Source organism: Pristiophorus japonicus, chromosome 9, assembly GCF_044704955.1.
Source record: "Pristiophorus japonicus isolate sPriJap1 chromosome 9, sPriJap1.hap1, whole genome shotgun sequence".
Lineage (NCBI taxonomy): Eukaryota > Metazoa > Chordata > Chondrichthyes > Pristiophoridae > Pristiophorus > Pristiophorus japonicus.
In genome coordinates, this window is record NC_091985.1 from 142,910,846 (window position 1) to 142,926,786 (window position 15,941).

At 44.8% G+C, this 15,941-nt stretch overlaps 1 protein-coding gene across 2 annotated transcripts in view; it reads left to right on the top strand.

Moving 5' to 3' along the window:
* The window catches only part of ralgapa2 (Ral GTPase activating protein catalytic subunit alpha 2), a 468,335-nt gene that overhangs the window by 13,081 nt on the left and 439,313 nt on the right, over positions 1 to 15,941 (top strand). For both annotated transcript variants that reach the window (XM_070889893.1, XM_070889894.1), the window contains 2 exons: positions 1,906 to 2,049; positions 4,886 to 4,986. In XM_070889893.1, coding sequence (XP_070745994.1) covers positions 1,906 to 2,049; positions 4,886 to 4,986 — 245 coding nt within the window. The remainder of the gene's footprint in view (positions 1 to 1,905; positions 2,050 to 4,885; positions 4,987 to 15,941) is intronic.

Consider the following 15,941-nt stretch of genomic DNA (forward strand, 5'->3'; position numbering starts at 1 on the left):
ATTTACTCTTTTTGCTGCTTTTTATTGAATTTGTGGTTGGTGTGTTTTTCTAAATTTTGATAAGTTAAGATTTATTTTTATACATAAGTTATCCATTTTAATTGTACACTTTACAGACCTTAAAATACCATTTAACAGAAGAGATGTAAATATTTTAAATATTTTCACTGCTGCTGTAGTTAAAATGCTTACTATATGTTCCTTAAATAGTTGTTCTATTCATTCAGTGAGGCCAAAGCACCATCTACAGATGAGAAATATTTTGGTTTCGAGAGCATTTTTGTCCTGTAAGAAATCTTGCTTTAAGATGAAGTGGCTTTCTCTCTGTGGATAGTTGTTGCATATCAGCACAGGCTTATGGCTCATTTGTCTTTCTGTTGTACAATTATTGAAAATCTTTTGCTATGGACCGATTATACATTTAATGCACAATTCTTTCTCGGACATAAATTTATTCAATCTTATAAATAATATGCAATTTTTATTGAAGGAAAATCAACATTATTGTATCTTTTAATTGGATCCTGTTGCATTTGACATCCATTTAAAGTCTAAGCAGATTTAATCGGAGTTAGAAAAACAGTTGATATAAATACCAGGTGGTTCACGAAATGTTCAGTCCCAAATCTCTATTTGGTTCTGTAGAAAATATTAAAAATGTAATGCAATATTTTTGCACATAAGTTGCACCGTTTTAAAAGGAATATGGGCCTAAAATCCAGCTACATGTTATATGCAATAACTTTTAGAAAAATGATTTTTTATATAACACGCATAACATTGGGAACTGGACCCAACACCCAGGTGTGCATTATACGCAAAAATAAATTTGAAAAAGACTTGGAAAATGCTTTTCTTGTAGAATGGTGTGAAAAAATTGTGTTACTAGAATAATGTTTTTGTTCTCCAAGGTATATAGTTGTCATTATTTCATAAAGTTATCTACTAGTATCAAGTGCAGCATAGGGTTTTGTTTTAGAATACAAAAGATGTTTGTAATACAGGTTGAACCTCCCTTACCCGGGACTCCCTTATTCGGCATCACCCCTCGTCTGGCGCAGAACTTCGACATGAACAAATTGAAATCCTTCCTCGCTGCCGACTCCCGCAATCGCTGGCCAGACCCCGCGATCCACCGCACCCTCCCCCCGCCCCCCCGCCACAATCTCTGCCGCACTCCCAGCCCCAAGCCAGCCAACCCCGAGAACCCCTTGTTCAGTACGTGTACCATCCAATTTAACGTGACCTTCCCTCGTCCGGCAAAATCCCTTATCCGGCACAGGCCAGGTCCCAAGGGTGCTGGATAAGAGAGGTTCAACCTGTACCATTTTCTGAATTTGCCTTGTTCTGCTTTATATTTTTCTAAGATAGTTTGCATATCTATTGCACAGCATGATTTGTTTTAAACTCCATTCACCTCGAACAGCTTAAACTGTGTTTAAAAAGTACTTTTATGTGGTTGAGAATGTGTACATTGCGGGGTTGGGTGGTGTTGTGCAAGATGCTTAATTTTTCAGGTCAAGGAAGTTACATTTTTGGTTTGGATTGGGAATGGAATGAGAAAGGAAAATTGATTCGGGATTGACATTCGCTTCACAACTTATGCGAGATCAGGATGTAGTGTAACATAAAAGGCAAGGAATTGTGACAGCACCTGAACTACATTTGGTGCACTGATGCAAGTTGATTGGCTTTTAACCTGGCCAGTCGCTGAACCTGAGCACACATGGGCTCGAGAGTGTCTAAAGTAAAAAAAAATAGAGAGAAGCGAAGGATTTGTTATTTTGAGGGTAGCTTAAGGTTTTATGTGTCAATTTCGAATGTTTTTTTAATGGAGAGCTCCTTTAAGGAAAACACAATGTTTAGATTTCACTCACTCACTCCCACTCCAATGTGTGCATATAGAAGATGAAGAACTCCAACAGCCTGAAAGTATATCAGATGGAGAGGAATTGATGTGTGGTTCAATATTAGATCAAGAACAAAAACTTACCCATAGCAGCAGCACTTCGGACATTGCTGAACAGTTCTATTCTGATGTGATGCAAGGTAATACAACATTCTGGTCCCAGGATTTAAGTTTTTTTTTTGCAAAATGTAAAAATTTTTCCTTGAAGGAAATTCAGTATCACTTGAAATTAGTAATGATAATAATAAGAGTGTAACAGGGATAAGGAATCACAACAAAGTGTGCATCAAACGTACATGCATTGGAAGAATAAAATCCATAGCTAAAGACTGAAAGGCTATTCTGATGACTAGATTGTATTTATCCAAGGCCTGGGATGATGTGCTGCACAAGGGAGATAAAATTCAACTTCCAATTTACTGGCAACAATAAACTTTTTGAACTCCGAACCAGTTGTGGAAAAATACAGGGAATTGTCAGCCCTTTGCGAGAGATGAATATATAGATATCCAGCACAGAATCCTTTAACTCCTCAATTTCATTGGGCCCAAGTTTCGGGCCGCGCCGAGAACGGCGCAGCCCCGACCTTGACACCCGTTTTTCGCGCCACAAAGTGCGCCTAAAAAAAACTTCCAGATTCTCCGGCTCCCTGCAGGTTCTCTGGCCCTCAGCGCGGCGCAGCACGAGCTGTGGGGGGCGGAGCTAGGACCCTACGCTGAAAACAGTGCCGGGACCCCTGCACATGCGCGCTACAGTGGGCGTGCATGTGCAGTAGCTCCAGGCACCCAAAACTGTGTGGGAGGGGCCCGAAGCACGCAGCCCCTAGCCCTGGCCGAATGGCCTCACTGGGGCTGCGTGCATAAGGCTGCCTCCCACGCCCAGCTCCTGCTTCCTCCCGACCCGACCCGACTCGACTCCCGCTTCCACCCGGACCGGACCCCGACACCCACCCGACTCCCGCTTCCCACCCCGCCCCCGGACCGGACTGGACCTAACCCGCGCAACTCCCCCGACCCGAACCGAACTGAACTGACCTCCCTCCCACCCCCCCCCCCCGACCCGACCCGTGCTCCTGACCCCCCCCCCCCCCCAACCTGACCTCCCTCCCCCCGACCCGACCCGTGCTCCTGACCGCCCACCCCCGGACCGGCTCCGATCCACGCTCCCGACCCCGACCCGCGCTCCTCCCGACCCTGACCCGCGCTCCCGACCCCGGACCTGACCCGACCCAATGCCACCTACCTGTAAATCTGGTGCTGGGGACGGGCCCTGCCCGAAGTCTTGGGACCGGCCTGTTCAGCCTCCCCGCCCCCGCCCCCCCCCCCCCCGTTCAGCCCCCTTCCCCCCTTCTCCTTCCCCCCCCCCTTCTCCGTTTCCCCCCCCCACCATTCCCCTTCACCTTCTCCTTCGCCCCCCCCTTTCCCCTTCTCCTTCTCCCCCCCCCTTTCCCCTTCTCCTTCTCCCCCCCCACCCTTTCCCCTTCTCCTTCTCCCCCCCCTTTCTCCTTCTCCCCCCCTTTCTCCTTCTCCCCCTCCCCTTCTCCTTCTACTCCCCCCCCTTCCCCTTCTCCTTCCCCTTCTCCCCCCCTTCCCCTTCTCCCCCCCTTCCCCTTCTCCCCCCCTTCCCCTTCTCCCCCCTTCCCCTTCTCCCCCCTTCCCCTTCTCCCCCTTCCCCTTCTCCCCCCTTCCCCTTCTCCCCCCTTCCCCTTCTCCCCCCTTCCCCTTCTCCCCCCCTTCCCCTTCTCCCTCCCCCCTTCCCCTTCTTCGCGCCCCTCTACCTCCCTCCATCCCCTCCCCCTGCCCCCCCTCTCTCCCTCTACCCCCTTCCTCCCCCTCCCCTCACTGTCAGAAACACAGACACTGACTGACAGAGAGTGAGAGACACACACAGACAGACAGAGAGAAAGAGACACTGACAGAGACACACTGTGGGGTGGGGGGTGGGGGGTGGGGGGGGTGGGGGGGGAGGGAGCATCCCAGCACGCTGTTGGAGGGCTCCCGGTGCTGCAGTCGGTAAGTAGAAAATGTTTTATTTATTGATTTAAAATGTTTTTATTTCTTATTAATTTTTTTTGATTGATTTATTGGTTGATTTATTGATGTTTTTATCATTTATTATTGATGATGGCTCTTTATTTGTAAAACTGAAGTGTTTAATGTTTGTAAACTTCCCTTTAAACCCCCCACTCTCCCCCCCCCACCCCCCCATTCCCTACGCCTGATTTTCTAAAGTGTAGACAAGGTTTTTTTGAGCGTACAAAAATCTTCACTTACTCCATTCTAAGTTAGTTTGGAGTAAGTTTTCACTGCCGAAACTTTGAAAATAGGCGTAAGTGGCCGGACACGCCCCCTTTTGAAAAAAAAATTCTGTTCCAAAGTGAAACTGTTCTAACTGACTAGAACTGGAGCAAACTAAATGATGAGAATTCCGATTTCTAAGATACTCCGTTCTACACCAGTTGCTCCAAAAAATCAGGAGCAATTGAGGCCGAAACTTGGGCCTATAGTTCCCAGAGCCCAGTTGGTATATTTAACAGGACTGCTAAGAAGCCATTTGTTTATGTCTCCCAGTATTCCTAGAAAAGGGCACAATGTTTTTTTGAATGTACATTTTGGCCCACAAGCATATGATTTCAGTCAGTTGAAGATTGTCTAATAAAAAGCGTACACTGTTTCAAAAACAAAAGTAGCTTACCCCATAGATTGTGTATTCTGTCCAAATTTTTATAGATATACAAATACTTGGTTCTGCATTATGTCTTTTTATATGTTTTAATGTTACATACTTTTAGGTGTGAGATGATGGCATTCTGCCTAAGATTTTTTAAAGCGGCCTGGTATGCTAAACTGAAGTGGTTAAGCCAGTAAACGTAAAGACTCCCTTTATTAACGAGACACATTTGAAGTTTAGAAAATAATGAATATCAACATGTTTAAGCACCACACGTATAAACCTCTTTTTGTGTGTTTATCACAGGACAAAAGAGGGAACACTCAGCTAGTTTCAGTAACTCTGATTCAAAGACTATCGTTGCTGAAAACAGAAAATCTGGAGGCAAAGAGAATGAGGCTCCAATCGTAAGGCGATACACAAAACAAATTAGCTTCTGAAGTACTTGTCAAAATACAGTTAAGGGAAGATCAAACTTTAGCAGTTCCTGCAAAATAGAGTAGAAGTATAATGAGAAATAATAAAAAGTCTGTGGCTTTTAATTGATTTTGTCATTCAGTTTAAGGCTCAGTGACCACAATTTTATTTTGTTTAATGATTGCTCATTAATGACTTTCTGAAAAATCCAGTTTTGCTTGAAGATCATAGTGATGTAGTCACTTGAATATTTTAAAATTTTTTCGGTTAAAATTATATTTTGCACTTACCTTTATATAGTAAAATTGTTTTTAAGGGGAAAAAAGGCCTCTTATAGGGAGCCAAATAAAAATTAATTTTAAATTCAAAAATGGTAATTGGCAAAGGAAAGCATTATGAAGTAAAAATAAAACAGGGAAGGTGGCTCAACCATGGCTAACAAGGGAAATTAAGGATAGTATTAAAGCCAAGGAAGAGGCATATAATTTGGCTAGAAAAAGCAACAAACCTGAGGACTGAGAGAAATTTAGAATTCAACAGAGGAAGACTAAGGGTTTAATTAAGAGGGGGAAAATAGAGTACGAGAGGAAGCTTGCAGGTAACATAAAAACTGACTGCAAAAGCTTCTATAAATATGTGAAGAGAAAAAGATTAGTGAAGACAAATGTAGGTCCCTTGCAGTTGGATTCAGGTGAATTTATAATGGGGAACAAAGAAATGGCAGACCAATTGAACAAATACTTCAGTTCTGTCTTCACGAAAGAAGACACAAATAACCTTCCGATTGTACTAGGGGACAGATGGTCTAGTGAGAAGGAGGAACTGAAGGATATCCTTATTAGGCGGGAAATTGTGTTAGGGAAATTGATGGGATTGAAAGCCGATAAATCCCCGGGACTTGATAGTCTGCATCCCAGAGTACTTAAGGAAGTGACCCCAGAAATAGTGGATGCATTGGTGATCATATTCCAATCGCCAATGGAATCAGTTCTTATGGACTAGAGGGTAGCTAATGTAACACCACTTTTTAAAAAAGGAGGGAGAGAGAAAACGGGTAATTATAGGCCGGTTAGCCTGACATCAGTAATGGGGAAAATGTTAGAATCGATCATTAAGGATGAAATAGCAGCGCATTTGAAAAGCAGTGACAGGATCGGTCCAAGTCAGCATGGATTTATGAAAGGGAAATCATGCTTGACAAATCTTCTGGAATTTTTTGAGGATGTAACTAGCAGAGTGGACAAGGGAGAACCAGTGGATGTGGTGTATTTGGACTTTCAAAAGGCTTTTGACAAGGTCCCGCACAAGAGATTGGTGTGCAAAATCAAAGCGCATGGTATTGGGGATAATGTTCTGATGTGGATGGAAAACTGGTTGGCAGACAGGAAGCAGAGAGTTGGGGTAAACGGGTCCTTTTCAGAATGGCAGGCAGTGACTAGTGGAGTGCCACAGGGCTCAGTGCTGGGACCCCAGCTCTTTACAATATACATTAACGATTTGGATGAAGGAATTGAGTGTAATATCTCCAAGTTTGCAGATGACACTAAACTGGGTGGCGGTGTGAGCTGTGAGGAGGACGCCAAGAGGCTGCAGGGTGACTTGGACAGGTTAGGTGAGTGGGCAAATGCATGGCAGATGCAGTATAATGTGGATAAATGTGAGGTTATCCATTTTGGGGGCAAAATCACGAAGGCAGAATATTATCTGAATGGCGGCAGATTAGGAAAAGGGGAGGTTCAACGAGACCTGGGTGTCATGGTTCATCAGTCGTTGAAAATGGGCATGCAGGTGAAGAAGGCAAATGGTATGTTGGCCTTCATAGCAAGGGGATTTGAGTATAGGAGCAGGGAGGTCTTACTTCAGTTGTACAGGGCCTTAGTGAGGCCTCACCTGGAATATTGTGTTCAGTTTTGATCTCCTAATCTGAGGAAGGACGTTCTTGCTATTGAGGGAGTGCAGCGAAGGTACACCAGACTGATTCCAGGGATGGCTGGAATGTCATTTGAGGAGAGACTGGATCAACTGGGCCTTTATTCACTGGAGTTTAGAAGGATGAGAGGGGGTCTCATAGAAATGTATACGATTCTGACGGGACTGGACAGGTTAGATGCGGGAAGAATGTTCCCGATGTTGGGGAAGTCCAGAACCAGGGGACATAGTCTTCGGAGAAGGGGTAGGCCATTTAGGATTTTGAGATGAGAAACTTCTTCACTCAGAGAGTTGTTAACCTATGGAATTCCCTGCTGCAGAGAGTTGTTGATGCCAGTTCATTGGATATATTCAAGAGGGTGTTCGATATGGCCCTTACGGCTAAGGGGATGAAGAGGTATGGAGAGAAAGCAGGAAAGGAGTACTGAGGTGAATGATCAGCCATGATCTTATTGAATGGCAGTGCAGGCTCGAAGGGCCGAATGGCCTACTCGTGCACCTATTTTCTATGTTTCTATAATATCACCAGGAGGTTGGTCAGATTCAGACCTTGCTGCAATTGGGTTCTTTTACTTTTCCCAAAAGTTGGTTCTATGCACAGCTACCAAGCACAAGGTTACAGAGGTGGCATCTTGTCAAGAGTGCAATGTTTTTGATTAGAAGTTGCAATGTTGTATGGTAGGTTTCTCTGCACTAAATATTGTATATCTAATGACCATTAAGAAAGGTTACATTTTGTGAATAAACAATTTAAATTTACTAAATTGTAAGGAACCATGGGGGCATGCAAGACTGTAATTATTTGTCTCGTCGTTTCTGTGGTCTGTTTTAATAACAGACCGCACAAACTACTTGACTAATAACTTTTTTTACACATCTCTCTTTTCCAGGGACACAATTTCCCAGGTCTCTAAACTTGTCCACCACTCCAACTCCTCGTCAGAACAGTCCGTAAACGTGACCCCAAGTTTCCGGTTGCCTGTCACTTTAATTCTCCGCTCCACTCCCACTCAGATCTCTCTGTCCTCGGCCTCTTACACTGTTGCGATGAAGCTCAACGTAAGCTTGAGGAACAGCATCTCATCTTTCGTTTAGGCACTTTACAGCCTTCTGGACTCAACATCGAGTTCAACAATTTCAGACCATAACCACTGCGTCAATTTTTTTTCTTTTTTTTTCTGGTTTTTTTTCTCTTTCCCAAAGCAGCTGTTGATGATTCTGCCATTTCCATTTACACCCTATCGGGACTCATTGTTTGTTTCTTAACTTGCCCCATTATCATCTCCTTTTGCCTTGCACCGTTATCCCTTTTGTCTCTTAATCTCCCCTGCCTTCCATCCTATCACAGACCTTCCCTTTTGTTTTTTCCTCCCATCCCCCTTTCCCTGCCCCTACACTTGCTTAAAAACCTGTTATGTCTCTAACTTTTCCCAGTTCTGGCGAAGGTCATCGACCTGAAACGGTAACTCTGTTTCTCTCTCCACAGATGCTGCCTGACCTGCTGAGTATTTTCAGCATTTTCTATTTTTTCAGATTTCAGCATCTGCAGTATTTTGCTTTTGTCCTTATCATCAGTGTTTACTTTACTCAATATTCCTTCATTCCTCTGCTCTCGTACTATGGGCATCTTCTGAAAAGTTCATGTTAAGCTACCTTTTGTCCTTTAAAATTAGGAGAGATGTAAGCTGTTGAGTCCTAAATAAAATTCATTGAGATTTTATTACATATTGAAAAAACGAGAATCTGATTGATGATGATGATTTAAGATTATGAAGGGAACTGACTAAATTGATGCAGATGAAATGTTGATTATGGTAAAGAGTTATGATAGCTAGTAATGCACGTTTTTAAAAAAAATCAGCATTCTGCCTAAAAAGGATAGTTTTTCATCAAAGGATAATGGAATTGTGGAATATGTTACCAGGGAAGTCCATTCGAGCAGACAATATAAATGGGTTCCAGACGCAGTTAGATCCATTTTAAAAAGAGACAAGATTGAGACATATGGTGAGAAGGCAGATGTGCTTAGTTTATTATGAGCAAGGGTTGAGTTTGTTTGGACCAACTCCTCTTTCCTATTCTTGAAAATTCGTAGGTTTGGTTATTTATTCGGAAGCTTCTTTTTGAGCATTGAAATAAAATAAGCTGTAGAGTCATGCAGCTTTAAAAAGGGGAAACCCCCATCAATAACTTCTTTGTTAAACAATAAAACACAGTGGTATGTTGTCTTTTGCTTTTCTTCCAAAATGGGATATTGATGGGATATAAAAATTAAATTGATTTGACTGGAAGTAATCTAAGACGTAGATAACCCAGGTTATTCTCATGTCCTTCCAAATTAGCAGGAGTGACAGATGTAATGTTGAGTCTGCCTCATCTGTTTGTGTTACTGTCCTGATGGACAGCCTTTGAATAGGTTTGTGTGGCACCTACATTCCAGCCCACCTGCAGCCTGAGCCTGTTGCACAGGTCCCCGTTTTGGACATTGTGCCTGCCAATTGATCTGATCTAAAAGATGGTAGACTTTGCTGGATCACAAATTGTGGCTAGGGGTGACCAATATTTTGAAACAGTGAGACATATCCCTGTGACACAACTAGTGATTGACCTGCATCGGGGTAAATCACTTTTGAGATGGGCAGCATCACAATTAAATGCTACACTCAACTCCATTTCTTGTCATCTGTAGACCATGCCACTTGTACCACTTTCACTTCTTTCCACTCTTCTTTGTATCTCTCTTCTTCATTTTTCTCTCTTTTTCATTCATTTTTCTCTCCTCTATCCTCCTCTGGTCCCATGATCCCATGGTACTATTTGAAGAAGAGCAGGGGAGTTCTCCTTTGTGTTCTGACCAATATTTATTCCTCATTCTTCAACCAACCCCGAAAAATACCAATTATCTTGTCATTATCTCATTGTTGATTGTGAGTCTTTGCTGTGCGCAAATTGGCTGCTGCATTTCCTGCAGTGATTACACTTCAAAAGTACTTCATCAACTGTGAAGCGCTTTGGGACGTCCTGATGTTGTGAAAAGCACTATAGAAATGCAAATCTTTTTACTTTCTTTCTTTTGTGTCTCCTCTATTTCACTCTGTCCCTCTTGCTCTTTCTCATTCTATCTCTCCCTCCCCTTCCAATTCTGTATATATTTGTTGGTCTCTACTCCTTCACTGTAATATCTCTCTCTCTTTCTCTCTCCTCTCTCTCTACTTCATTTTTTCCAGTCTCTTTCTATTTCCCTTCTCCTGTCTGTCTACTATTTGATTTTGTCTATCTTCTTTGCTTCTATCTTTATCTATGTCTCTGCTCTTTAACATTCATTCCTCTCATTTCTTTTTGCTTATCCTTTTCTCTTTCCATTTCATACTGCTCTACTTTTACCTCTCTTTTTGTCTCTGCAACTGTAGACGAGAAGAGGCAGCAGAATTAGGACTCAGGCAAGCAGATGAGTTTCAGCATTTGTGCTTCAGCGATTGGTCAGCTTAGAGCCAGCACCATTGGTACATGAGCAGTTGGGTTAGTAGAAATATCAGTGGTTATGAAATCTGGCACACTTTGGAAAAGGATGCTGGCAATACTGCTGTCTCTTCTGCTGTCAGTGCAATCTTGGGTCTTGAAGACTGGGATCCTCATGCTTTACCTTTGAACATGAGTTGTCAATTACACTTAATTATGCAAGTCAAGCACCTGTTGCCCCCCCCCCCCCCCCCCCTCCCAGTAGGAGTAGGATTCCTTTCCTACTTCCAGGGTTGGATTCTCAGAGCCTTGGCGGGTCCGTGGTGGGCGACATTGGTGGCAGGTCCCGGCCTTGTTGCTGGCTCCAGCCCGCTGTGTAGAATGATGTTCCCTCGATTGGGCTTGTTAAGCCTGTCCAGCGCGTTTCCCAGCCAATTAAACACTGACGAGCACTGCACAAAGGTGTAGGAGCACCCACTCTCCCATGACTCCCTCCATATGCTTATGGATAGAGTCACAGCATGCAGGGAGGTTCTCTTCCCTTCCAGTGGGTGGAAGAAACTTCTCCAGGAGACCAACACAGCCTGGTTGCACATTGCACAGCAGGACACAAGCAGGGATGTCATCAGGAGGACCAGGCTGCATTGGCGCAAACCTATCAATGACCTAAGTAGATCACGAAACATTACTGCAAAGCCACACTCAACCTCATCCTGCTGTGTCACTCATCACATCCCCATCACTCTGCCTTTCCTACCATACTCCTGCACATCCTTACTTACACCAACTTACCTTGCACTATCTATCTATCTATCTATCTATCTATCTATCTATCTATCTATCTATCTATCTATCTATCTATCTATCTATCTATCTATCTATCTATCTATCTATCTATCTATATTCTTTCTTTCTATCTATTCTTTCTATCTATTCTTTCTATCTATTCTTTCTATCTATTCTTTCTATCTATTCTTTCTATCTATTCTTTCTATCTATTCTTTCTATCTATTCTTTCTATCTATTCTTTCTATCTATCTATTCTATCTATCTATTCTATCTATCTATTCTATCTATCTATGTGGGGTGGTGCCAAACTGGTGCATCATGTGGCAGCCAGGGTGTACAGCATCAAGTGAAGTAAATATGGCCATGGTGTGGCCATCCGACCAGCAATGTGGTCGGGTGCTGATGCCCTCTGTCCTGTGCAGCATCAAGTGGTTGCGGAGAAGGTTAGTGTTGGTGCTGCTGGTGTTCGAGCTGATTGTGGTGGGATTCTGAGGACCAATGTGCAAGAGTATAAAGTGCACCGATGCTGATGGAATATATGGCAGGTGAAGTAAAGATGACAGAAGCGATCTGTCAATGGTGGGAGAGGTAATGAGGTCCGACTGGATAGAGACTTGTGTAAAGACTTGCAGCATTCTGATTCTGTAGCGAAAATGCAGTTTAAAGAAGCTAGTGGCTAAGGGAACATTTCTCAATCAGCTGGGAGCTTTCACTTGATATTTGAAGCTGTCAACGCATCAGCTGAAACAATGGCCAATGACCTCCCACCTCCGCTTCACAGATGACGTCGAGGCACAGCGGGAAACGGTGGGCGACCTGTCAAATTCAAAAAAACTGGGAATAAAGCGTTGTTATACAAGCCAATAATCACCTGAATTGCCTCCCCCGCTGCTGCGTGTAGGGTCTGCTCAGCACTGGCAGGTCTGACATTTGGTAAAGGAGCGTGGCGGTGGGTTCACAGAGGGGTCCCAATCCACTGTCAAAAAGAACACTTTCACGCCCGGCCCGCTAACAGATCGCGCTCCCTCCCCACTCCTCCCCCCCTCCCCCCCTCCCCCCCTCCCCCCCCAGCAGCACAGCTCCATAGATTAGGTCAACTATACTTGAGTGCCATACATCTCTGAAAAAAACCCCACAAGAGAAACAGCTGATCTGCCTGAGAGGTTGGGGGGGTGGCATGGGGCAGGGAATTGCACAGTGTTGCTGTTTCTGCTGGTAGGTTTTTTGGAGAAGGGTTGAGTTAAAAGCAGGTGTTCGACAGATCGGATAAAATTGGAGAGCAGGCCAGAAGTTGGATATCCTTACTCTGTTTCTCTTGCTTACATTGTGTCCCTTTCACTTGGTATGTTTGTTTCTCTCCCTTTCCTGTAAGTTTAATACTTATTCCTTTTGTTCACACTTGCCACTGAGGCCTGGAAGCATGCTCAGACCCCAAACCTCTGATAGCCATAGAAATGATCTTGTTTCTCTTTCTTGAAGCTAATGTGTGTCCCATGTCACAATTGTGTGAAGGAACTCGAGCCTGGATTGGGAGTGAGTAGAAAGGAGCCTGGGCTTAGGATATGGAGGGGTTAGGAGTCTGCTATGTGTTGTTTGTGTGTTGGTCTGTATTTATAATGTTGTTGAATTGATTGGTCTATATTTATTATATATTATACCGTTGGAAAATATTGAATAATTTGGTCAGGTTTGAGGGAGTTATTAATTGATAGATTTCCTTACGTGTGTACCGTAAGTTTGCATTTAGTCAACCAGTGTGATTAAGGACCGTTTAATTTGATTTTAGTTCCAATTTAAAAGCTTGTTTTTTCAGCTTTTATTTCAGTGCTAGTAACTGGGGAAAAGGCACTTTCTGGGCTCAATTTTGCCCAAGCCAGTTTCCTGGCGTATTGCCAGAGTTAAGCCCGTTTTTCTAGGCTAGAAATGCGGCAGAAATATTTTGCCAAAGTTTCCCCGATGTATAATTCAAATTTGGCGGCGCACAACCTGTCCAGTCGCCTTGGGGGGTGGAGCCTGCTGTCTGTGCCGAAAAAAACGATGCCGTGTGACAAAAAAAGTGACGTTTTTGACATTATTTCAATGGACATGCATGCGCCATACAGCTCCGGGTTGGCAATTGGTCATTTTTAAAGAGCCAGTTGTGTGTGTGAGAACGTTGAGTGCTGTGAAAGAGCATTGGAAAAATCGCATCTGCAGCAATACAAGATGCAACGTGGTGCAAGGACCAAGAATGTTTTAGGGGGTGAAGTGCAGGCACTAGTTATTGTGATTGAGACCAGATGTCAGGAGATGGACACCAGCAGAGGTCACATAAAAGTTCCACCCAAAGAAATGAAGAAACACTGGAACCAACTTGCAGAAGATTACTGTGCAATGGTGACCACCATGAGATATGGAGGCCAGTGTAAAAAGAAGTGGCAGGACCTTGGTCAAGTAGTTAGTGTAAGTAATATTTTCATTTATGCAATGGAATTGCAATTGTAAATGTGACCAGCTGTACATGTCCCACCCAGCAGAAAGACACTCTCTCTAAAAAGTTGCATTTTCATCTTTGCAGAGGAAGGTGTCACATAATAAAATGGAAAGAACTCGAACAGGAGGGGGGCCTGGCAAATCTGCAGTCACTGACACCCTTGGAAGAGAGGGTCACTGCTTTGATGGGCCCTGCCTGGAGAAAAGCAACCACCACTGCACAAGCTGGGCCCACACTCGAGGGAGAGGGTTAGTCCTGAAAATTCCACAGTCTGGCTTTGCTAAATGTTAAGTACTGCGCAGGCTAGCCATGCTTCGGTACCAGGGGATGTCTCCGTCAGCTATGCTTCGGTTGATGCAATGTACTATCATTCATCGTGGTCCTTCAAATCAGTCTGATGCCTGCGCTGTGTGAGCTTACTCATGCCACCCACCCTGCCCCCTCCTCTGCTGCTAACCATTTGTCTGTGTTCGGTTATATTTTGCAGAACTTGATGCCAATCCTGACGATGCAGAAGAAGATTCAGACGAAGACAAGTCTGAAGAGGAGAACATCTTCCAATCCCGAGGCACACCCAGGGCCCCACCTTCCGAGGCTGTGGGCCCCAGTGGTGTGGTGCAACGAAGCATACCCAGGGCCCCACCTTCTGAGGCTGCGGATCCCAGTAGTGGGGTGCGAGCCACACCCGTGGGGAGGAGGGGGAAGGAGAGCTCGACGTGTTCTCCTGAGGTGCAGGATCTAACCGATATGGTTGAGATGATGGCAATGAGTAGGAAGAGCATTGACCTTACGCGATCACTCCTGGACACCATTAGTGGGGTTAGTGATGAGGTAGCGGGACTGTCGAGAGATGTAACAGCAATCTCACGAGAAATGAGAACGATGTCTGTGACCATGAGGGAGGGAATGTCACAAGTAGGTGATGCACTGTCAGTGAACATCAGGGAGGGAATGTCAGAGATGGTACAAACACTTATCACTGAACATGTGATGAGGGAATGTCACAGGTAGTTGACACACTGTTGCTCAACATGAGGGAAGGTGAGACGCTGGCAGCGAACATGAGGGAGGGAATGTTGGAGGTAGTTGAGATACTGTCAGGGCACATGAGGGACGGCATGTTGGAGTTAGCTGCACCAATAATGGAACACGCCCAGACCCCGCGCCCATTGACAGAAACAACTGGCACTCCCACTCCAATCCCCACACCAGGCACTGAAGAGCCTCAAGCCGGGCCCTCCTTTTCTTTTTTTCTTTTCTTTATCAGTAAGTAACCTTTAGCATTGTTGTTGCCAAATTAAGTTTATCTAAGGGTTAAGTCATGGCAGGACAGCTCAGACACATGTTATGCCCCTCTTCTACTATGTGGGAAGTCAGGGACGCTGTCAGTGTCCCTGACTACTACGTGTGTGGGAAGTGCATCCGCCTCCAGCTCCTGACAGACCGCATTGCGGCCCTGGAGCTGCGGGTGGATTCACTCTGGAGCATCCACGATGCTGAGAATGACGTGAATAGCACGTTTAGCGAGTTGGCCTTCACGCAAGTAAAGGGTACACAGCCAGATGGTAAATGGGTGACCAACAGGAAGAGCAGTGCAAGGAAGGTAGTGCAGGGTTCCCCTGCGGTCATCCCCCTGCAAAACAGATACACCGCTTTGGGTACTGTTGAGGGGGATGACTCATCAGGGGGAGCAGCAGCAGCCAAGTTCATGGCACCGTGGGTGGCTCTGCTGCACAGGAGGGCAGGAAAAAGAATGGGGAAACAATAGTGATAAGGGATTCGATTGTAAGGGGAATAGATAGGCGTTTCTGCGGTCGCAGCCGAGACTCCAGGATGGTATGTTGCCTCCCTGGTGCAAGGGTCAAGGATGTCTCGGAGCGGGTGCAGGACATTCTGAAAAGGGAGGGCGAACAGCCACTTGTCGTGGTGCATATAGTTACCAAACATATAGGTAAAAAACGGGATGAGGCCCTACAAGACGAATTTAGGGAGCTCGGAGCTAAATTTAAAAAGTAGGACCTCAAAAGTAGTAATCTCAGGATTGCTACCAGTGCCACGTGCTAGTCAGAGTAGGAATAGCACAGATGAATACATTGCTTGAGGAGTGGTGCAAAAGGGAGGGATTCAAATCCCTGGGACATTGGAACCGGTTCTGGGGGAGGTGGGACCAGTACAAACCGGGCGGTCTGCACCTGGGCAGGACCAGAACCAATGTCCTAGGGGGAGTATTTGCTTGTGCTGTTGGGGAGGAGTTAAACTAACATGGCAGGTAGATGGGAACCTATGCAGGGAGAC